The 21392-nt window shown below is 40.5% G+C and overlaps 7 protein-coding genes across 7 annotated transcripts; 6 read left to right on the top strand and 1 right to left on the bottom strand.

Moving 5' to 3' along the window:
* Positions 1-1505: 1505 nt before the first annotated feature.
* Positions 1506-10970, top strand: LOC119557990 (helix-loop-helix protein delilah). Its single transcript, XM_037871091.1, has 2 exons — positions 1506-2506; positions 9491-10970. Exon 2 carries the CDS (start codon positions 9491-9493, stop codon positions 10655-10657), a length of 1167 nt encoding a protein of 388 aa, XP_037727019.1. The 5' UTR covers positions 1506-2506; the 3' UTR covers positions 10658-10970.
* A 411-nt stretch (positions 10971-11381) lies between these two features.
* Positions 11382-12915, top strand: LOC119557977 (hexokinase type 1). Its single transcript, XM_037871063.1, has one exon. The coding sequence runs from the start codon at positions 11492-11494 to the stop codon at positions 12893-12895; it is 1404 nt and encodes a 467-aa protein (XP_037726991.1). The 5' UTR covers positions 11382-11491; the 3' UTR covers positions 12896-12915.
* Positions 12916-13404: 489 nt separating this feature from the next.
* On the top strand, positions 13405-15075 carry LOC119557984 (hexokinase type 2). The gene is made up of 2 exons (XM_037871076.1): positions 13405-14019; positions 14205-15075. Exons 1-2 carry the CDS (start codon positions 13510-13512, stop codon positions 15054-15056), a joined length of 1362 nt encoding a protein of 453 aa, XP_037727004.1. The 5' UTR covers positions 13405-13509; the 3' UTR covers positions 15057-15075.
* A 686-nt stretch (positions 15076-15761) lies between these two features.
* On the top strand, positions 15762-17562 carry LOC119553583 (golgin subfamily A member 7). Its single transcript, XM_037864035.1, has 5 exons — positions 15762-15897; positions 16096-16264; positions 16326-16478; positions 16732-17079; positions 17144-17562. Exons 2-4 carry the CDS (start codon positions 16103-16105, stop codon positions 16870-16872), a joined length of 456 nt encoding a protein of 151 aa, XP_037719963.1. The 5' UTR covers positions 15762-15897; positions 16096-16102; the 3' UTR covers positions 16873-17079; positions 17144-17562.
* A 395-nt stretch (positions 17563-17957) lies between these two features.
* On the top strand, positions 17958-18215 carry LOC119553920. Its single transcript, XM_037864607.1, has one exon. The coding sequence runs from the start codon at positions 17958-17960 to the stop codon at positions 18213-18215; it is 258 nt and encodes an 85-aa protein (XP_037720535.1).
* Positions 18216-18811: 596 nt separating this feature from the next.
* Positions 18812-19410, bottom strand: LOC119556995 (protein PDF). Its single transcript, XM_037869529.1, has one exon. It carries the CDS (start codon positions 19343-19345, stop codon positions 19040-19042), a length of 306 nt encoding a protein of 101 aa, XP_037725457.1. The 5' UTR covers positions 19346-19410; the 3' UTR covers positions 18812-19039.
* Positions 19411-20454: 1044 nt separating this feature from the next.
* On the top strand, positions 20455-20814 carry LOC119545793 (ELMO domain-containing protein C). The gene has a single exon (XM_037851673.1). It carries the CDS (start codon positions 20455-20457, stop codon positions 20812-20814), a length of 360 nt encoding a protein of 119 aa, XP_037707601.1.
* Positions 20815-21392: the final 578 nt, after the last annotated feature.

Here is a 21392-nt window from a genome sequence, read left to right as displayed (position 1 = left end):
AGATCTGAGGCCCGAGTATGTCGTCATGGCAGCAATAATAAGAAAACAACTTGTTTCGCCCGCAGGAGCAAATCCATTTTGCAATTATTGGCCCGTTGTCAGTTAATTATAATTATTTGTGAAGCAACAAAATGCTTCGGAAAAAAACTATTCGAAAAAAGACTATAAACAATATTATTTGTTGAAAAACAACAACGAAATCGGGTTTCAACAAATGAATTGTGACTTTGAAATCAGCTTAGCAATTCGAAATTAGACTCGATGTGAAACAACTTGAGAAGTGCACACACCCAATACATCAACTGAAACTGATCGAAACGAATTAGAATAAATCATAAGATCAAAATATTATTAATCACAGCGAACACACTCACACTCTGTATTTAATTTTATTATAATTTACGACGTTAGAAATCTTAACAGATTAACTTGCTCTGTTCGGAAATGTAACGTAATCATCCTTGAACTTTATTTTGGTATCATGTTTAAAATAAATATCTACAGCGAGTTTCTTTTATGGTATGTAATCACAAGTTCAACTTTAAAATAGGATCATCCAGAAAAACAATTGAGCTTTAAAAAAAAGAAGAATGATAAAAGTTAAGAATAATATTATTCATACATTACAATTGTTTATGAATTTTTCTTGACTTCAATATATTTAATATTTATTTTTAATAATTATTTTTTTTATGTATGTTATCTACTTTAACAAAAACCACAGTGAAAGATGTCAGTTTTTTTTAAATATACTTATAAAATAAGTACAGACATTTTAAATAATTGAAAATAAGAAATAAAGGAAATAAATAAAATGTTATGATGAAAAACCAAAGCAGTTATTATAACATCCATTTCCAAATGAGCACATTTCCTTGAACTTTAGTTCGACATGCATCATAATTCGCCACCAAATCCAAAGTTAATCCAAATAAATATCAAGAATGAGCATCATTTATGGTCTGGCATCAAAAGTTCAACCTTAAAAACGGAGATCCGACAGTCGAGCCAAGCTCGGTAGCCCCCGATACCATCTCAATCAAAGACGAATAAACATTTTTCTCAACTATTTTCAAGTGAGCTCAAAAACGCTGTCTGACTTGTACAAATGAATGTCAAGCGCTGCAGCAGCAGCAAATAAAATTAGCAATAAATTTAAATAAATAACTGCCTGGCGATATTAGATCATACGAAATCTCAGGGGGGCTGTTCCAGCCAGCACTCCAAAGCACTCGAAACGAAACCGAAAATCTAACTGAATTGGAAATCACTCAAGAGAGTGCGCGCTGAAGATGAAGACCCATACAATACGATCCGATACGATACGATACGATCCGATACGATCCGATCCGGCCAACGCAAAAGGCACCCACACATATCATCGGGTGGATATTTGGTTTTGGGGAAAGAGAGAACGGGTTTCTCTTCAATGATATTGTGCTGGGTACTGGGTACTGGGTACTGGGTTATTTTGTGTTGGCGTTGGCGAGCGCCAGTGGGTTTCTCGGTCGTCGCTCAGTAAAAACGAGACTTGGCTGCCTGCTGCCTTTTAATGCGGCATTTCATTCATTGATCGTTCCAATAGCGCGCCGCACGCTCAGCGCAGCGGACAAGTGAGCCAAAAAGCCCGACTTCGACTGCCGCCCACTTGGTGCCACATAAAAACCTGGCTAACGGAGTCAAAGCCAACTGAGGAGTAGTCAGCTGATTGGGCCGCCAACCCATCCCATTCCGTTGCCCGATGCCGATGCCGCTGCCGCTGACGATTCCGATTCCATTCCAAGCACACTGACGATCCGCGAGATATATATCTTTTCAGTGCACAGCCGACAAGCGCAGCAGGCGGACGCAGCGCAGCATTTTCTCCGTTCTCCGTGTATTTTCGTATGCCAACTCGGGATATTGGATATACAGATACAAAAACAGACTCCGAGATACAGAGATATAATAATATACCCACACACTATACGGCGCGACGCGTACTCATAGATATTTTTAGCCACCGGCCTCACGCATACCGCCGCATATTTTAGTCCCGTCGCATCTGACACACGCGGCTTGCACGTTTTTCACGGAAAATCCATTCTTCGAGGCTTTTCCTGCACCAGCACCAACCAACAAAAAAACAAACAAAAATTCTTATCAATAATTAAATCGCCTAAAAACCAATTCGAAATCAATTCAAATCCCAAACAAGTTCTCGAGTTTTTGAGGAAATAAAACTGAAAACAAATCTCTTTTTTGTTGTGTTAATATGCCAAATATATGCATGAGCTAATAACTTTAACTCGGATAAAAAATAAACAACAAATACCTAGTAAAGATCGCATATCAGAATTAGTTAGGTGACTAATTATTCGGTGCGTTGTCGGAATTTTAATTTGCATACTTCTGCGCCACTTAATGAACCAAAAATTAAAATAAAAACATCAACAAATCTTAATCAGAGTGCGCAACTAAATTCAAAGCCCCAGCCGCATATTGTTGGATTTATGAAATCGAAAAGGTAAATATACCACCTCCATTTATCACACATAAATATAGAGATAGAGATATAGGAGAATTGCTCGATCTCCGGTTGCCGCCCCAATAAAAATAGACAAAAGGCATTCCTTTGGCCAATCATGTTGGGTGGGTGGCAAGATGGGGCAGGGCGGGTTTTTGAGAAACTTCTGAAACATTTATTTGTCCAAGGTGTCGAAAGCCCCGATGTGTGGCAGGGAGAATGTTTTCGAGATGTTCAGCAGGGAAAACGGTGACGACAGCAGGTTGTCAACTGATTTTCAAAGGTTACCGAAGGGAGCCACAACTTGGCTTCGTTTGTTTGCGGCTAAAATAAAGGGGGAAACAGTTTAATTAATGTGTAAACAAAAGCTGTGAATTCATTACCAATGAGTAAAGTAAAGTGTCCCGGCACTCACTTTTACTCGAAAATGTGCTAATCAACGACTTCATGTATTTATTTATATTTATTTCTGGAGTTCAAATTGGCTTGTTTATTTAATCATTGCTTAGAAAACATTTTTGTTTTTGAAAAAAACTTACATTTACAATGTTTTTAAAATATTTTTAGCACTAAAAAATTATTTAATTATCAGGAATATTTTTCGTTTTCCTTTTCTTCATCACAAGTCGCTTAAAACTTAATTCAGATAATTCTTTAAATGTATAGAAGTGCTCCAAGAAATTATCAACAATGGACTTGACTCATGTCCATAATTTTTTTTTTAAATTTGTTTAACACAATCTTTTTCATAAGCTCCAAGGAAAAAATCCAGAAATGATTTAATTACTTAAGCAAGTCAAAATTTAATGATCTTTAATTTTAATCCCACGTAGGAATAAATCAAAAATTAAATTTAGATTATACCCGCATGTGTAAATCTTCCGCGTTTTTATATATACTTGCCTACCTCATTGTTTGCTGTCCCCCTGACCCAAATCTCAGACGATATGTGGGAACACTCCGGCGGCAAGGCGACAAAAACAATAACAGAAAATGGAAAAAAATCGAGAAAAATAAAAATTAGCCAAAAGGCAAATGCCAGAGACCTGTCAAAAAATCAAGCAAATCAAAAGCCGATGGGTAATACAAAACCACACAGAAAGCTATCAAAATATAACTCAAACGTGGGCACACGCACACACACACATCTTTATAGGCTTTACCCACACAGCGATAAAGGGAGACAGAGAATGTAAACACGGCCACATCACACATACGCAGTGTGTGCCAATTTTAATAAACAAACTCAACGTAAATGGAAAATCAAACAAAATCATTTGGCCAAAGCAAAGGCAACAAATCAACAGCATAGAAAAAAAAAGAGAAAAACGCAACATACAAAGGAAAACAGCAGAAAATTAAAAGATGGCAAAAGGAAAAAATAAGAGAAGATACAAATAACAAATAAGAACTCGCCGCAGGCTGGCTAAAATTAATAGCTGCCAACGGTAGCACACACGAGACAAAAAAGATACAAAAAAAGATACAAGTTGCAACTGGCAACTGCCAAAAGCACGAGACAACAACAAAGGCTATATCCCCACCAGATCGTAAAAGCAACAAAGTCGAACGCAAATTAAAGATTTTGACGCTTTCCACAAAAAGCGAATTAAGAATCACAAATCGAAAAAGATAAAAAATAGACTGAGCGCTACGAAAATAAGAAAACAAAAATAGAGGTAAATTCAAGTTGCATACAATAAAAACTAATTTTAGAGCTGTGGCAGAAACAACAACAAGAACCGAATCAAACTCATGCCAGGCACAGAGACAATCTGAATCAGCCAGAGATTATATAGCGGATCGACTGAGAAGGCAGATAGAAAAGTTTAAGAAAATAATACAGATATTATTAAGGGTATTTAAATGGGGAAATATAAAAGATGTTGAGGAACCCAAGTTAAAAAAATCAATGTCATACATTTTCTTGTGTGAAAAGATGGAAATAAAAAGTAAGAAAATAAAAAAGAAAGAAAAACTAAAGAAATTATAAAAAAAATAAGGACTTAAAAATATTTACTGAGGTTTCTTAAACGTACCTATTATGATCTTAACGAATTATGTTTACATTAATATATTTCTCCATCCACAATAAAAATAAATTTTACAAAATTGTTTGTATGAAGATTGCCTTTAGTAGAAATATTATTCTGTACCGTTAGGGCACATTCTTTTACAAAAATAAATAATAAAGGACCTAATTTTCAATCTTAAGTTCCTTTTTTATATTATTTAAAGAGATCTACATCCAAACTAAGTCATCTCCCCTCGTTCTACCGATGCCTCATGTGGTTCGGTTCAGTATTTTTTGTGCCCAAGCAGCAGACGCTTCATTTTCCATTTAACCGCACCCGACTGCCCGAATCCTTGAATTCTACAATGCCCCTGCCCCCTTTTACCCCCCGTAAAACCCATGGGCGCGCAGACAAGCGTGCAGAAAAAGTTCTAAATTTAATGGCTACACCTAAAAATGCAGCGACTGCAACCGAACCAAAAGTGAAGGGCAGACTGGAGGGGGATCGCTCGCCGGTAGTTTCAAGTGCACTCCGGCTAGGCCTGGCTAACTTCCCCTGCCCCTTTCCCCTTCCCTTCCCCGTTTCCCCACTCCACTCCATCCGATTTTCCCAAAAAAGAAAATATATCTGTGAAACGGTCCGACCCACCCACACGCCCCTGCCCCGCCCCTCGACCCCTTCACGCCTCGCCGCACGCACGGCTCGCCTTTTGTCTACCTCGTTGTTGGTAAAAGAGAAAGGAGAGGGGAAAGGGATGCACTGGGTAAAATGCATGGAGACTAAAACTGGAAACTCGCTTAAAAATAAAATGGAAATATGATAATTATCCACCAAAATTCATTTAATAAATATTTAGCTTACTTCTAAAAGAGAACTAGTAGAGACTGTTGTATAATATGTCCATTCACTTGTTTAGACAAAATTGAACTCTTAAAACATATTTAAAAAATATTTTACAAAATTTGAAAATATTGGTTAACCCCATTACTATAATTTCTAATGTTATTTTTAGTAAAATAAATAAATTAAGTAACCATATATTTTGTTATTCAAATGAAAATAATTATTTTAAGTACCTAATTCCAAGTGAAGTATTATTTAAAGTTTTTAGCTTCAAAAGATACCTTTTTAAATATTTTTAATAATCTATCTAATATTTTATTTTCCTAAAACTAGTTTTTACTTCCCAAAAATTTTCTCTGTGTAGGAATAAAGCGGATGGTTTTTTGTTCAAGAGGTAGAGGAACTGTTCCATGTTTGTTGTCTGTGCATTTCAATTGGGCGCTTTCTGCATTGTGCCGGCGTGTAATTGAAAACTTAAGCAGAAGCACCCCCCTCTCTACTCTTTATCCACGAAAAACGCGCAACAAATTTTCCAATCAACAGAGAACGAAAACAGGGCCTAAACACCCACGCCCCCGAACCCCGCGCCCCATCATTTCCCGGCTTTTCCGACTTCCTTCCTTCCTGCATATCCTGTATCCCTCCGGTTGCGCCCCCGAAAATCAGGAGGCCGCTTGTTGCTGTTTGTTCAACAAACGTTTATTAGCCGCGAATACTTTTAATCGCATGCAATTTGTTGATTGTGGCCAGTCGCTGCACTTTCCACGCTTTTCCACCCATCAAAACCCCACTTTGAGCGCACGGAACTAGGTAATTTTCACGTCGTTTTGGACCGGAGGGCGGGAAAAAGGGAAAAGGGGGAGTGGGCAGGTGAGCACAACGGTTGCCGCCCTTTTCTGAAGACGGTGCACAAATTTTTCTGTGTTGTGCGCTTAATTGCAGCTTGTTTGTTGCATGTCGCAAACTTTAACGATGCCCTTACATCTCAAGTGGGTACATTCCATAAACTTAGGGAGGGATTTTCCAGGAATGCTTTCTGTCTTGGAAAAATTCTTTAAAGCAATACAGCTATATATAGGTGTTAAATATAGATTTTACTATCTGTGAGACTCTTCTTAAAATAAAATGTATACAAAAGACAGGTTTTCAAAAAAATGTTGGGACAAAACATTGTAAAAGATGTAGTGCTTAGGGAAAACTGTATAGAGTCCACAAAAATTTTTAAAAATTTAAGTTATTCAAAAAAAAAGAAATATATATATCTACAGAGAATGCCAAAATACAACTCTTAATTATTACTAGAATTATATTTTTAAATGGTTATCAAAAGAGGAACGTTAAAAAAAAAAATTTTTTTAGTTTGGAAATACTGTATAGTCTGAACTACAAAAATTATGAGAAATTTAAGCTAATCAAAAAATGTGTAATATAATCTACAGAGAATCCCAGAGTATAACTTTAAATCATTACTTGAATAATTTCTTGAAGGGTTACCAAAAAAATGTTAATGGATCATAGATACCCACTTAACATTTTCTGAAAAGTTTTTGAAAATCACTTAAAAGTTTTCGAAAGGGCATGCGATCCGTGGGCGCATTTCCCAACTGGAAAACTTCTGTCTGCAGGGTCTTTAAGCATTTCTTGGGATTGCGTGGTAAAAATTAATTATAGCTCAAATCTGAGGCGAAACGCCGCAGAAAATGCCGGCACGAAGAGAAAAACCTGGCCACGTGTTGAAAGTTGAGGCAGCGAAAGGTGATTTGAATGGACTTAGCTGGGATTTCGAGATGATCTCGTGGAATTTGTTCTCTCTTTTATTTTTTATTTCACCGGGGCCAGACAAAGCAAACATTAACGGTAATCGAAGAAGAAAAGTAAGCACTGGCAATGGCTTAAGGAGAAACACCTCGCAACTCGTTTAGGCCAGGCCAAGATTGAGCTCTGGGAATGGTCAGAGCTATGCAACAAGTGTCGAGCAGGCCAGCAGGCCAGCAATCTGGCAATCTGGCAATCTGGCAATCCAAGCCGGATCGGGCAAGGTGGCCAGAATCGTCGTCTATAGCTATACATATGGCCAGGCCAATTTTGGACAATCTGCACTAAATTGTCCATTTAAGTGGGGCCGACTAAGCCGACTGAGCCGACTAACCCGATGTGAGCTGCTCCCCTCAGATCAACTGACTGCAATCAATCTGCTCGCATTTACACCTCTGCATTCAGACTCTCAAAATGGCCAGCGATTTATGAGGCCAAGGCACAATTGCAAGGGCGTTAGCATCGATGCAGAAACATTTCAATCTCCATCTATTTCTGTGTGTTTGGGAGGTGGAAATGACGCCGTTGCGTTGGCCTCATGTTACATTTTCCATTTTCATGTAACTTAATTCTTGCATTAAAATGCATTCATTAACTGTTGCTTTGTTTTGTTGCCTTTGCTTTTGCATTTCCAAACCGCCAACAGCCACCGCAAAAAGTATCTCTTGCTGGCGGGGGAAAAAGCGAGTGGAAAATATTTTCGTATAGCTGACCTACCGCAAACAAAAGAAAATAGTAAACATTTTACTCACCACAGAAACGCAAAACTTTCCCAATATGAAATGGAGTAGATTGTGCCCTTGGCAATGATGGGGAGTGCAAAACTTGTCAGTTCCCTTTCAGAGTTTCAAATTCCCTTGAAATACCATATCAAGTTTACTTTTAAACCATTTTAGAGTTAACATTCTTTTGTGTGCTTTTGAATTTTATTTTTATGACCAACACTTTAACGAATACAAACTACACATTGTTGCTTTTAATCTTTGTGTGAGTAATAGCAAATAGTGAACAATGAATTATAGTTTATGTTTAGCGTCGAAATTCTATTCTAGGAACCCAATATGCGATAAGAATTCCCTAAAACAGCTGGCCTCTAGCATAGACTTCAATGTTTCACTTTTAATTTGAATGTAAAAGAGTAAACATGATGTGTTTTTTGCTCTCAACAAATTGTAATTGCTCAAAATTAAGCTAATAATTTATTAAACAACCTATTAAAAGTGAGCCTCAGGTAAATAAAAGCTTAAAATAATTAAGGGACACTTTGTAGACATAAAGAAATGAACACTGTTGATAAAAACACAATTTTCTTTAACGTAGGCGTCCAAACCAATTTTGCGGTATATACAATTCCGTATTTAGCTTTTATCTTTCTGAATAAATAGTGGTTTGTGTATTTCAAATAAGAATTTTAACGAGGTCTTAAAACATTTTTATTAGCTTTCCCGTTTAAGAATTTATTGCATTAAACGGAATTTTTATTTATTTTCGAAGCAATAGCGGAATCTTTTTGTAAATCAGAATGTTTGTGAAACAAATACCTATTTTTCCTTTTTTATTGAATTTAAAAAAATATATGGTAACAGGAAACATAAAATATTTGTGTTTGCTTTTTTAATATTTTAGTAATTATTTTTCATTTTTAAACTTATGTTACATGTAAAGTATCTTTCTAAAGAGTTGCAAACATCACTACCTACGGGCATTTGTTTACCTTTACATTACTCACACGCTGAGAAATACACAAAACTAATATGGACTTATAGAATGACCAGAATTTAACAACTTGAGTAAACCATTTTTAGGATTCCCGCGAGCCAGCTCACAGAAATGAGTCGGATTTCAGGGGGAATATGACTCAGGAACAGATCTCGAAGATACTAAGAATTTCGTAGATTGCGCAATGCAATGAGCAATGAGAAATTTCATTTGGCAGGCCAATTTGTTCTTGCCCCCGCTTCTAAATTGTATTTATGAGTTTTTTTGGTTTGCTGCGTTTCGTTTCGATTCGGTTTTTCGGCTTCAGTGGGTTTTATGACGGAAGCACTACTCAAGAATCGACTTCAGTTCATTGAAGCCAATTCGAGAGCCGTTTACGGAAGTTTTTGGCGGGGTGGGTCTGGGTCCGAAAAAAAGAGCCGTTTCGCCTGATTGCACAGACCCCATATGCTCCCCGATGTCTTTTAAAATACAAAAAAAATTTATAGTACAAAATTATTAATTGCCCCGGGATGGGATGGTTTGGGATGGGTTCTAGAAAAGCCAAAAAGAAAACCCTCGACTAAAGTCTGCCTCTGCACTCCACTTTCAGATGAAGTCCAACACGTACGAGCTGCACAACTACGCCGATCTGAATGACATGGATGTGTCGGAGGACCCCAAGGATTCCCGGAAAAGGAAGACAGCCAGTGGATCCCGAGGTGAAAAGTATTCCCTGCGACAAAAGCGACAGAAGAGGAGCCCCACCGATGAGAGCCTACCCGACTTTCATTTGGAACTGGATCATATAGTGGAACCCTCGAGTAAATCACGGAAAAATGCATCCACCAAGTCCAAGGCGAAAGCACCGCCTTTGAGCAAATACCGGCGAAAAACTGCAAATGCCAGGGAAAGAACTAGGATGAGGGAAATTAATACGGCCTTCGAGACCCTGAGACATTGTGTTCCCCAGACGATAACAGGCGAGGATGCGGCCAATACCAACGAGAAGCTGACCAAGATCACCACCCTGCGACTGGCCATGAAGTATATTACGATGCTGAGTGATTCCATCAGGGATCCCAGTTATGAAAGTGAATTTATAGGCGAGTGTTTAGAGGAAAGTGCCAATCGAGAGGCCAGAGTGGACTATGATATTAATGAGGAAGCTGAACTGGAAGTGGAGGTACCTGTTCCCGTGGCTAAAAAACCAGCCAAGGCCAAGGGAAGTGGCAAGAAGAGTTCCACAGCCAGCAAAAGACAAGGCCAAAAGCAGGCCAAGATGGTGCCCCAGGCTCAGGCTCCACCATTAATAAGTTCCGGGGAGTCCTGCTATGCCACCTCCTCGATAGGATCGCCAGCCTCCTCCGCCTATGCCTCCCTCTCATCCTCTTTGTCCTCATCAAACAGCCAGAGTAGCAGTCCAGGATTGGAGGTGGACAGCTTGGTGGGTCTGCACGAGATCAGTGCCCTGGATTCCCTGCTCCTAGAAGCCTCCGATGGGGATTCCCTGTCCTGTTTGAGTCCCGGCTATGGAAGTCTGTTGACTGGCGGCGGAGAATCCCTGTTACCCAGCTGTCGGGGGGATCTACCCATGTCGTGCCTGGAAAAATCCGATGTGGAACTTAGTCTGCGCTTAGATCTAGATCAAAAATCCATGGACTCCTTCGACTTTGCCAGCGATCAGCAGCCTTCGTCCTGTATTGCAGCGTTTTCCACGCTGGATGGTTATCCCTATAATTTACTAGACACCGATCTAACGGACATGTTTCTCGCGTGACGCGTATTTTTTAGTAACCCCACACTGAACTACTCTCTTCTTAAGTCTAACCCTCGTTTTAAGTTAGAGTGCAAGTTTTAACCCGACTTTCACACATAGCCATTACTTTGCGATGCGCCCGAGTGGCGGAATTCATTGTGTCATAGCGAGCAGCTCCAAGGATACCCACTTATGTCCACATCCTGCGAAGCGAAGAGCTGCTCACCGCCACATCCACATGATAACTCAACTCAACTAGTGATCTAAGCATTTCTTTGTGACGCATTTCTCGTTATCGTGTAAATAAAGCACCCAGTGTTGTTTCATGAATCAAGTAACCTATTTTATAATGGAAAGGGACATTCTTTTTTTGTTTTTGTGAAGAAAAGAACGTCATCTTCGGAAGAAATCTATGGGACATCCGGATTATAAGAAATTCTTGCATACTTGTAGACACCTTATTTCTATTAAACAGAGGAACTGTATGCATAATCTTAGTTCTTCGAATTGAAGTCGGATACTTCAAAGAAAGAGTATAAGCCCTCTGGACATTCGGACTACTAGAAATTGTTGCATACTTTTAGACACCTAAAGTTTTATTTCGTTTTATGGTTTTAATTAAACTGTATAAAAGTATGCAACGAAAAACCGAACGTCGTTGATAAAAATCTATTGGATCCAGTGTTTATAAAAAGTATTGCATGTCTAGTAACTTATTTTAAAACACTCGAAAAAGTGTTTACAACTCAAAGGATTTTTTTTTAAAAACAGTAGTCTTTCAGAAAATAGTTTCTTAGGTATATTTCTAAACAAATAATTATCACTGATATTAGAGGTCCAAAAATCCAGACCGCAATGGCTAGCGACAAGGTATACATTCCGGAGGAGGACTTTCCGGAGGTGTACAAGGTGTGCAAGCAGTTCGTACCGAGCGACGACGACCTCGAGAAGATGAGGAACCTGATGGAACGTGAGATACACATGGGACTGAGTCGCGATCACCACGATCGTTCGACGGTTCCTTGTCACATGAGCTATGTGCAGGACTTGCCGACGGGCAGGGAGCGTGGTCAGTTCCTGGCCCTCGAGATGATGCCCACCAATTGCAGGATAATGCTGGTCAAGTTCAGCAGCGAAAAGGATATCTATACCAGTTCCAAGTGCGTTATAATGCCGCACACTGTGGCGGCGGGAAAGGGTGCCGAGGTCTTTAACTTCCTGGCCACCAGTATTGCCAATTTCGTGAAGGACAAAAAGGTGGAGAAGGATAACCTACCCCTAGGCATTGCCTTTGCCTTCACCCTCAACAAACTGGCCTTGGATGTGGGTATCCTAGTTTCGTGGACCAAGGAGTTTGGAGCCCAGGGAGTCATTGGTAAAGATGTGGTTCAATTACTACGCGATGCCCTGGCCAAGTTCCCCGAAATATCCGTCGAAGTCATGGGCATTATCAATGTGGGAGCTGGTTCTCTTTTGGCCCTATGTTGGGCCCAACCGGATACCCGGATTGGCTTAATAATGGGCAGTATTGCCAATTCCTGCTATGTGGAGAGGGTGGAAAAGTGCGAAATGTACGATGGTGAGGAGGACCGGAAACTAATGATCATCAATTCGGATTGGGCCCATTTCGGGGATAATGGAACGTTGGACTTCCTGCGCAATGAGTTCGATCGCCAGTTGGACAACGAGTCCATAAATCCAGGTCAGCGGACCTACGAGAAGTTTAGCGGTGCCCTTTGCATGGGGGAACTGGTTCGCATTATAATACTTCGCCTGATGAAAGCGGGCGCTATTTTTGCAGAAGACCGCCGTGATTATATAGGGATTCAGTGGAAGTTGGATATGGTGTCGCTGATCGAGATAGTCTCGGATCCGCCGGGAGTCTATACGAAGGCCCAGGAGGTGATGGACAAGTTCCGGATCCGTCACTGCAAGGAACGGGATCTGGCTGCCCTGAAGTATATCTGCGATTCGGTCACTAATCGAGCTGCCATGTTTGTGGCCAGTGGAGTGTCGTGTCTCATAAATCGCATGCGCTTGCCACAAATCTCGATCGCCGTGGATGGGGGCATATATCGTCTCCATCCGACCTTTGCCACCATCCTGAATAAGTACACCCACATGCTAACCGATCCCAGGAACCGATTCGAGTTCGTCATCACCCAGGACAGCTGTGGCGTGGGTGCGGCCATCATGGCCGGAATGGCACATGCCACCAAGTACAAAACGGATTCCAAGTTGTTTAATATGGATTACTAGAAATAAATTGTTTTTGCTTGCGAAATTTATTGACTTTCTTTAATGTTCCCAGAAAATTGAGAACGAATAAAAACAAAAGATCAAATGATCTTACTAATTTAAGACTAAACGTTCTTGAAATAAACGAGAGAGTGCTCTTTCTAGATTTTTAAATAGAGATCCAAGTACATTTTTTATAGAAATAAAAGTAGTGTTACAAACCCAGAATTCTTCATTAAGATTTTGAGAATTTGAGTGTTTTATTTCTGCAAAATTTTTAATGTCTCTTAAAAATGTTATTTTAAGAACGTTTCTTCTCAAATAAGTGACATTATTTGGATCACTTCAGAGATCAAGAGAACGTTTATGTAAATTGCTTTTTTTTTGGTAACTGTACACCATGAAAAACACCATATATGTAATAAATCTAAATTAAACACAAATTTATCATAAAATGTATAAAAATATTTTTTAAAAGCGTCCCTTTGATGGATTTTTAATATTTAAAATTTTTTATTCAACACCAATAGTTGGCTATACATTTTCACTTTCTTTTTATTCGGCACTGTATTCTAAATTGTTTTTCAAATTTTTTCAATTGGAACTGGGCCATTTCTGGCGGTCGTGGGAGGACAATGCCGAGCCTTGTTAACATGGAAGTGGAGCTGGCGGTCAAGGGCTTCCTGATCGACCAGGAGAAGATGGCCGAGGTGGTGGAGCGCATGACCAAGGAGCTGAAGATGGGCCTGGCCAAGGACACGCATCCGCGGGCAGTGATCAAGTGCTTCGTCACCTATGTGCAGGATCTGCCCACTGGCAAGGAGCGGGGAAAGTACTTGGCCGTGGATCTGGGTGGCACCAATTTTCGGGTGCTCCTGGTGACCCTTGTAAGCCAATCGGACATACAGATCACATCGAAGAGCTATGATTTCCCCACCACCCTGATGACGGGAACGGGCAAGGCACTATTCGACTTTCTGGCCGATTGTCTGGCGGCATTCTGCAAGGAAAACGGTGTGGAGAACGATAACCTGCCACTGGGCTTTACCTTCTCGTTTCCCCTCCAGCAACAGGGTCTTTCGAAGGGCATCCTGGTGGCCTGGACCAAAGGATTCAGCTGCGAAGGCGTGGTGGGCAAGAATGTGGTGAGTCTTGGGGTTTTGGAACAAGGTATACCCAGTTATAGCCTTGTTTTAAAACAATTCACATTTGTTCGATATTATTTATAGATTCGGTTGATTCTGTTTTCTTAAATTGAATAGAAATATATCATAGATATTTTAAATATATCATAGATCGAAATTTAATGTACGATACGATATATCTCTAGGTACAACTTCTCCAAGACGCCATCGAGCGAAGGGGTGATGTAAAGATCAACACGGTGGCGGTACTAAATGATACTGTGGGCACCCTCATGTCCTGCGCCTTCAACCATCCCAATTGCCGGATAGGTTTGATTGTGGGAACCGGCAGTAATGCCTGCTATGTGGAGAAGACCGTTAATGCCGAGTGTTTCGAGGGATATCAGACCAGTCCCAAGCCATCCATGGTCATCAACTGCGAGTGGGGAGCCTTCGGGGACAATGGTGTGCTGGAGTTCGTGCGAACTGCCTACGACAAGGTGGTGGACAAGGTTACCCCGAATCCCGGCAAGCAGACCTTCGAGAAGTTCATCTCGGGCATGTACATGGGTGAACTGGTGCGCCTGGTCGTGGTGGAAATGATTGGCAGGGGCGTGATGTTCGTCGGAGACAGTTCGCAAAAGATCCAGCAGCGGTGGAGCTTCAAGAGCTCATATATATCCGATATCGAAAGCGATGGACCTGGGGAATATCGCTCCTGCAACAAAGTGCTCTACGAACTGGGCATCATCGGTAGCCAGGAAGCGGACAAGGAGGCCCTGCGGTTCATCTGCGAGGCGGTCTCCTCGAGATCTGCCAAGATGTGTGCCTGCGGACTGGTCACGATCATCAACAAGATGAACATCAACGAGGTGGTCATCGGCATCGACGGCAGCGTGTATCGCCACCACCCCAAGTACCACGACATGCTCCAGTTCCACATGCGGAAGCTCCTCAAGCCGGGCGTCAAATTCGAACTGGTTGTTTCGGAGGACGGTTCCGGCAGAGGAGCTGCTTTGGTGGCCGCCACGGCTGCCCACAGCAATCCCAAAATGTAAATTTAAGGTCTATGCAGTTCATCAAATCTTAGTTTGATTATTAATATATTTTGCTTTAAAAACAAACAATGAATTTATTATTTTAAGCAAAAAACAATTATCAGAAGTCTCCAAAACATAGAGAATGAAAAATAGATATAGGGAAAAATAACAAGTATTTTTAATTTATTAACATTGAAATATTGAGTTAAGAAAATCGTAGTCCCCCCACGTCAAGCCTGGTTAAATCTGCCGCCATATTCAGATCTTCTTTTTCTGACGATGTGGCAACTCTACGAAATCATCAGGTCTATCGATATCAATTACATACCAACGGTATTTTTTGTTTTTGGTACTTTTTCCGTACTTTTCTTTAACAAATTTAAATATTTTACACTAAAGTACTGTTTCCACTCCATTTCTTGCTCTTGCTAGTCTTCGCACAGCTGCTACAAAAAATTAGGTATAGCCTGCGCTCACGCAGGTCGCCACTTTTGCAAAATGATAATTTAACAGAAAAAATAAGAACAGTTAAAGAGCAAACATTATATTAATTTATTCATTACTTATAATTAGCAAAAAAGTAGATTTACTTTTATTAATTTCAAAATGTTGCTGTTGCGGAATGAGGACGCTGTTGATGCGCAGGCAGTGTGAATGGTTTCTTAATGACAGTGCTGCCAGATCGCTTAGGTAACTTATTCTTAATAGCTAGCGAGAAAATAGTGATTTCCACATCTGGCAGCACTGCTCGATTTGCAAACATTTGTCTTTCAACCAATTTAAGGGAATTCAAGGCAATTAGAGGATTCCTGTGAGCTCTTCGAGGCCAACTGAGGTTACTTTAAGCCAAGATAAGCAGGTATGTCACCAAGAAGGCCTTGCCTTACACACCAGTTCGCTGGAAACCCCCATATTTGGGGCTGCTGGAAAAGGCAAGGCCAGCTGTCCATTTGGGATTGGATTGGGACACTAACTCCAATCCCAAGATGATCGCCCTAAACCAAATGCATAGGGCGCTGCAGAGCGAGGCCATTAATGCCCTCGTCCGCCTTTTCAGCGGCAATATGTCCCAAGGCGGCGGCACTACTCCAGCGGGCGGCAATCCCACGGCGCTCCAGGCAACCCAAGGGGGCGTGGTCTTCAGCAAGGTCTTCATACAAAGGGACTACAGCGAGGGCACCTCCGTGAAGTTCCACACCCGACTGCCCACAGAACTGGAGGGCATGGTGAGTGTGCCATCGGTATCTCCAGGAATTACAATGAACATATATCCCTGTTCCCGCACAGATCGAAAGACACGTCTTCGAGGCCACCATCAACAGGCTAAACGAGTTCTACGCCGAGGCGGAGGAGGGATCCTGTGGCACCTACTGCGAAGGATGCATTGGCTGCATCACCGCCTACTTGATCTACATGTGCTCCGAAACGCACTACGAAAAGGTGCGTCATTCGGGTGGATGATACCATCATAAGGGGTCAAAGCAATAGCACTGGAGATATGTGGCTACCTTTATAGGGTGTGATATATTGGTGGCTTTCTATGTGACCTAGTTTTACAGGCCAGTCATTACAAATTATTTCATAGTTCGGGGTTTCTTGTTAGGACAGCAACAAGGCAGTTTCCAGTGCTATTGATTTGACAACAACCTGGGTACAATTACCACCCCCATTAATGTTCCGCCACCCCCAACAGACCCTTCGCAAGATATCCAAATTTGTGGCTTCCCAAAACGAACGCATTTACAACGCCAAGGGCCTGCAGCTGATCGATCCAACCTATCGGGGCCTCCGCGTCATAGAGATTACAATATTCGATCGTCCGGGGCGAACGTGACTTCCACTTTCCCATTCAGCCAACGAGTTTTTCATGTGAGATCAACCAACAGCCACAGTCGCATCAACAGGAGTTAGAAGGAGGAGAGTCCGTTTCAGCAATGATTAAGCAAAAGTCAGCGCCATTGGGTGTGTTTCCAAAAAATATATAAAAATCAATACAAAGCTGTGGGATCAGCTAAAGCTTTATAACCTATATACCATATGTGTGAGTAGCTATGATAGCCCATATAATTTCCAATCCATAATAATGCATTTCCGCATCCTTGCAGCTTGGCAGAGCAGCGGCCGGAGAGTTTTTGGGGCATGCGACTTAGTCACGGGTGTGCTGGGAGACAGCCTCCGCTGCAGCCACATACGATATGCTAGATTAGCCGTTAATGATTAGCCAAGGCAGTGTACGGCCAGTTAGTTAGTATTTATGCATTAGCAGGCATAGTCATGTAAGTGAAAAGCTACCGAAAATGCATTTTGAGCCGAAGCAAGCATCAACATATGCACACATTCGCATATGTTACCATTGTTCTACTTATCAGCCCGAAAGGCCAGCGAGAATTGATTGTTTTGTAATTGAAAGAAATTGTATACATCTTGTTTGTAGTAGTTACTAACAATTCTATTGTCTAAAGTTTTAATTTTAATGGCATAACACATAATACATAAATACATAGTTCAAGCTTAATCAGACAAGCATACGCATAACGTTTTCTATACAAAACTCTTACCGATTTCAAACAGCGCCAAATGAACTTACACATAGACAAGTGGAGAATTGTTCGATTTTAAATATAAATCAGCAACATTGCTAAAAATAGTTAAATATCTTATAAGGAAATTAAATATATATTGCCGTCATTTAAACAAGCCTACAACTGTTTTTCTGCGGAGGGTAAACATCAAATGAAAGGCAAACATTTTAAAAAATGTGTGTACTTTGCAAAATTTGTTTTGCAGATTTTCATTGTGTTCCGCTATTTACTTTTCATCGCTGGCTGTTTTTTTGTTTTCTGGGTTAGGGAATTCTCGGATATATAAAGGCCTCCAGAGGTCTACGAAATACAGTCACTATTGTTTCAAGCCACAACAATGAAGCTAGCTACCTATCTCTTGGCTCTGGTCCTGTTCGCCGGATTCTTCCTGCTCCAGCCTTCCTCTGCGCAGACGAACTCCACCACTACCACTAATACCACCTCTACTACGGAGGCATCTACTACGGAGGCCTCTACAACCACGACCACGGCCACCTCCGCGGCCAAAACTGCTAATAGGAAACATTTCACGATCACCAACATGAAATACAAAGTCGTTCGCAAGATTAAAACAAAAAAGAACGTAACCGGTTAAAATAAACAATAAAAAAAAATATTTCTGAAAAAAACATGAAAGAAAAATGACTTAAGCTAATGGGGATATTTAAAAATTGAGGGAGTTCCTCTCTGGTTTTGGAGATCATAAAGATCTAAACCAGTGGTCGGCAGCATCCCATAAAGCGGGCATAGAAAGTAGCTCTGCTTAGCCTCTGCCGACACATGTACAGCACACATTATATTCCGTTCCAACCGCTGATTTAAACCAAGAACTTCGTAGATAAGATTTTATATGAGTTAAAACCTCGATACCAAAGTCAAGAATACTTTAAGTATTATTCATTCAATTTTCCCTTAAATTAGTTAGTTAAATAAGTATTCTCCAGAGATTCCAGTTAAGTTAAAAATATATTTTTATTCCAATTGTAGCAACAAAAATAATCTACTTAGCGAACACCCTTGGTTTTAATTGGTTCGCTGTTAACAGCGTGCTGACCAATATAATTTAACTAAATTAAATACCATTAAAGTATCTATAACTAAATCTTTGAGAATTATTGTATCATATGTGGAGTTGGGAAACATTCCAGGGACGTTTATTTTCGCAACAAGCCTAATAATATACAACACATCTAAGATTTGCTATTTGTATATTTTTCTATATATTTTTTAAAGCAACAAAATTCATACGGTCTTTGCTCTCTATTAGACTACACCAGCTCTTTTCTGCGGATTTTCCCTTTCCTTCGACGCACCAAAATAAATAAAATGTAACACTAAATGATAGGTTCTTGTCCAGGTTCCGTGGTTGCAATGGTGCGGGCTTCCGATTCCGTCAACATATCCAGATTATAGCCCGACTTACTTTCCGGCATCGTTCATGTTCTTGGGCAGACTCAAGAGCGAGTTGATGAGCTCCGAGTTGCGCTTCCGGATGGGCACAGCCGGACCCAGGGAGTTCTCCAGGATTAGGGGATAGCGGCATAGAGTGGCAACCTGGCCGGGACTGAATTGGCCCACATTGTTGAGCCAGTCGAGCAGATCCCGGTTGTACTCCTTGCGCACATAGCGCTCCTCATCCGGCAAGGCCATGGCTCCGGAGGATCCCCAACGGGCGGAAATGGCCAGGAGCACAAGGATGGCGACTGCGAAGTTGTAGCGAGCCATTTTCCTAAGGAGCTGCTTGGGGGGAAGAGCTGGAACAGGAACAGAGCACGGGACACCTGCAGCAGGAGACTTGTGAATGATTATTGGCTGAGCTATCCCCGACTTATATAGGAACCCGGGACTAGGCAAACCCCAGCGGGAGACCGCGCAACCACGCAACCCAAAAGCGTCAGTATCGGTGTCAGCTGCAGGACCAATACATGTCAGCCACAGTCCTCGATGGTCCTTCAAGTCGGGCAAATACGGAGTCAAGTTGGATCCACGCAAATATTTGATTATGCAGTGTTTTATGTGCCAACATGCAGCCACGCAGGAACCAAATCCCATTCGGGTCCAGTCATATTTGTTCGGGAAGGAAGCTTACTGGCGACACTATATGGCACTCAGAAAAAGGGGGTCTAAGTAGGAATCTATAAAATAAATAATTGATAAATTAAGTTCTTCAAGAAGTAACGTTTCAGGAATGATAGTGTGACAGATATAAAATTGTTTTTAGTTTCTCAGAGCTTATTAAATTTAAAGAGTTCGCAAAAATAAATAATAATATACAGATTTTAAATAATAAGACTTAAGCACATTAAAAATTGGACCCTGTAAAAAGGATTTTAATCCATAAAATTCTATAAATCGAAGAAACGCTGCTTAAAAATAAGTTATTAAAATAGAAAAACAATTATTTATTTTATTATAAAGTACTCAATAATATAGAGAAATATAGTATATATTTATAGGAAAGAGAAACTAACAAAACTTCTTAATAAGTTCAGTAGCAAGGCGGAATCTATAAAAATAATACATAACCCCTTTATTTTCCTTTAAGTGTAGTATATGATTAGTTTTAGAACAGGGTCGTAAAACTACAAGCTAGTCTTATACACATATCTTATTTAATAGCTAGCGGATGTTGGCCCATTCTGAGGAATTTCAGCTTGTTCTTTTGTTTGATCTCCAGACTGTGTAAATATGGCCAAAAAATTTCGCGCAGACGTAATTGGCGACAGCATAATGCTTGTATTTGCCAAGCAAAGCCACCAATTGTCTTGGCCGCATATAAAACTGCCAGCCGGTGAAATAGAGTTCAACAGAGCAACAGCATCACACACCACAAGATGAGGGCAGGACAACTGGCACTGGGATTCCTGGCGATATGCCTTACCATTTGGCTAACCAACGGAGCCACGACTGGATCCACGGAATCCTCGACGAGCACAACAACCACCACCGCATCCACCACCACCACCACCACCACGGCCTCGTCCGCGTCTTCGGCCTCCTCGACGAGCCATAGGAAGAAAGTCTACATGACCAATCTGAGGTACAAGGTAAAGCGGAAGATCCGTGTCAACAGGAACTCCACCTCCACTTCCAGCACCAAGAACAAGAACAAGAGCAAGAAGAAGAACCGATCGGCAAGACGCGTCAACGCCCGAAGAAATAATAGGCTGCTCAAACGCCGCAATCGGGGATAACTTACTATGGTAAAACATATCAACGAAAGCAATAAAATACATTTCTTAAAAAAATTTTTAAATATTTCTAACTATGTACTAGTTAATAGAATACTTGTGCAAAGGTTTGGATGTACTGTTTTTATAAACATGTTTCAAATCTGATCAAATTCACTAGATCAAGGGGATACAGCCTTATTTAAAGGAAGAAATAATAAATTATGTAACTCTATTTCATGAATATAGTAAACATTTTAAACTTAATATATTTTAAATAGGATACCCATAAAAATAGGTAACGTATTAATATATTTCGTCTTATAAACATGATACAAATCTGTACCAAATTAATCGATCTAGGGCTTCTCTTGTTGTAACTCATTATCCTTAAAAATGAACTTCCGTATGTTTTCTTTAAATACTTAAGGGGTTCCTTTTTAGTATTTTTTTTAATAATATCTTTAATAGTATCTCAGCTAATTTCTATCTTAATACCCATAAAGAGAAGTAACTTAGTAATACTTTGCCTTAAACAAATTCTCGGAATCTATGGATTCTCTTGATGTTTTGAAGGAAAGTTAATTTTAAAAAAATGTAAC

Source organism: Drosophila subpulchrella, chromosome 3R (genome assembly GCF_014743375.2).
Source record: "Drosophila subpulchrella strain 33 F10 #4 breed RU33 chromosome 3R, RU_Dsub_v1.1 Primary Assembly, whole genome shotgun sequence".
In the NCBI taxonomy this organism is placed as follows: Eukaryota; Metazoa; Arthropoda; class Insecta; order Diptera; family Drosophilidae; genus Drosophila; species Drosophila subpulchrella.
This window is presented reverse-complemented; position numbering and strand designations above follow the sequence as displayed.

Excerpts from the sequence above, each read along its gene's own strand:
- LOC119557990 (XM_037871091.1), top strand. The coding sequence starts at position 9,491 with ATGAAGTCCAACACGTACGAGCTGCACAACTACGCCGATCTGAATGAC.
- LOC119557977 (XM_037871063.1), top strand. The coding sequence starts at position 11,492 with ATGGCTAGCGACAAGGTATACATTCCGGAGGAGGACTTTCCGGAGGTG.
- LOC119557984 (XM_037871076.1), top strand. The coding sequence starts at position 13,510 with ATGCCGAGCCTTGTTAACATGGAAGTGGAGCTGGCGGTCAAGGGCTTC. Across the intron at positions 14,020-14,204 it reads GCGTGGTGGGCAAGAATGTG|GTACAACTTCTCCAAGACGC; the intron begins GTGAGTCTTGGG and ends ATATATCTCTAG.
- LOC119553583 (XM_037864035.1), top strand. The coding sequence starts at position 16,103 with ATGTCCCAAGGCGGCGGCACTACTCCAGCGGGCGGCAATCCCACGGCG. Across the intron at positions 16,265-16,325 it reads CCACAGAACTGGAGGGCATG|ATCGAAAGACACGTCTTCGA; the intron begins GTGAGTGTGCCA and ends GTTCCCGCACAG. Across the intron at positions 16,479-16,731 it reads CCGAAACGCACTACGAAAAG|ACCCTTCGCAAGATATCCAA; the intron begins GTGCGTCATTCG and ends CACCCCCAACAG.
- LOC119553920 (XM_037864607.1), top strand. The coding sequence starts at position 17,958 with ATGAAGCTAGCTACCTATCTCTTGGCTCTGGTCCTGTTCGCCGGATTC.
- LOC119556995 (XM_037869529.1), bottom strand. The coding sequence starts at position 19,345 with ATGGCTCGCTACAACTTCGCAGTCGCCATCCTTGTGCTCCTGGCCATT.
- LOC119545793 (XM_037851673.1), top strand. The coding sequence starts at position 20,455 with ATGAGGGCAGGACAACTGGCACTGGGATTCCTGGCGATATGCCTTACC.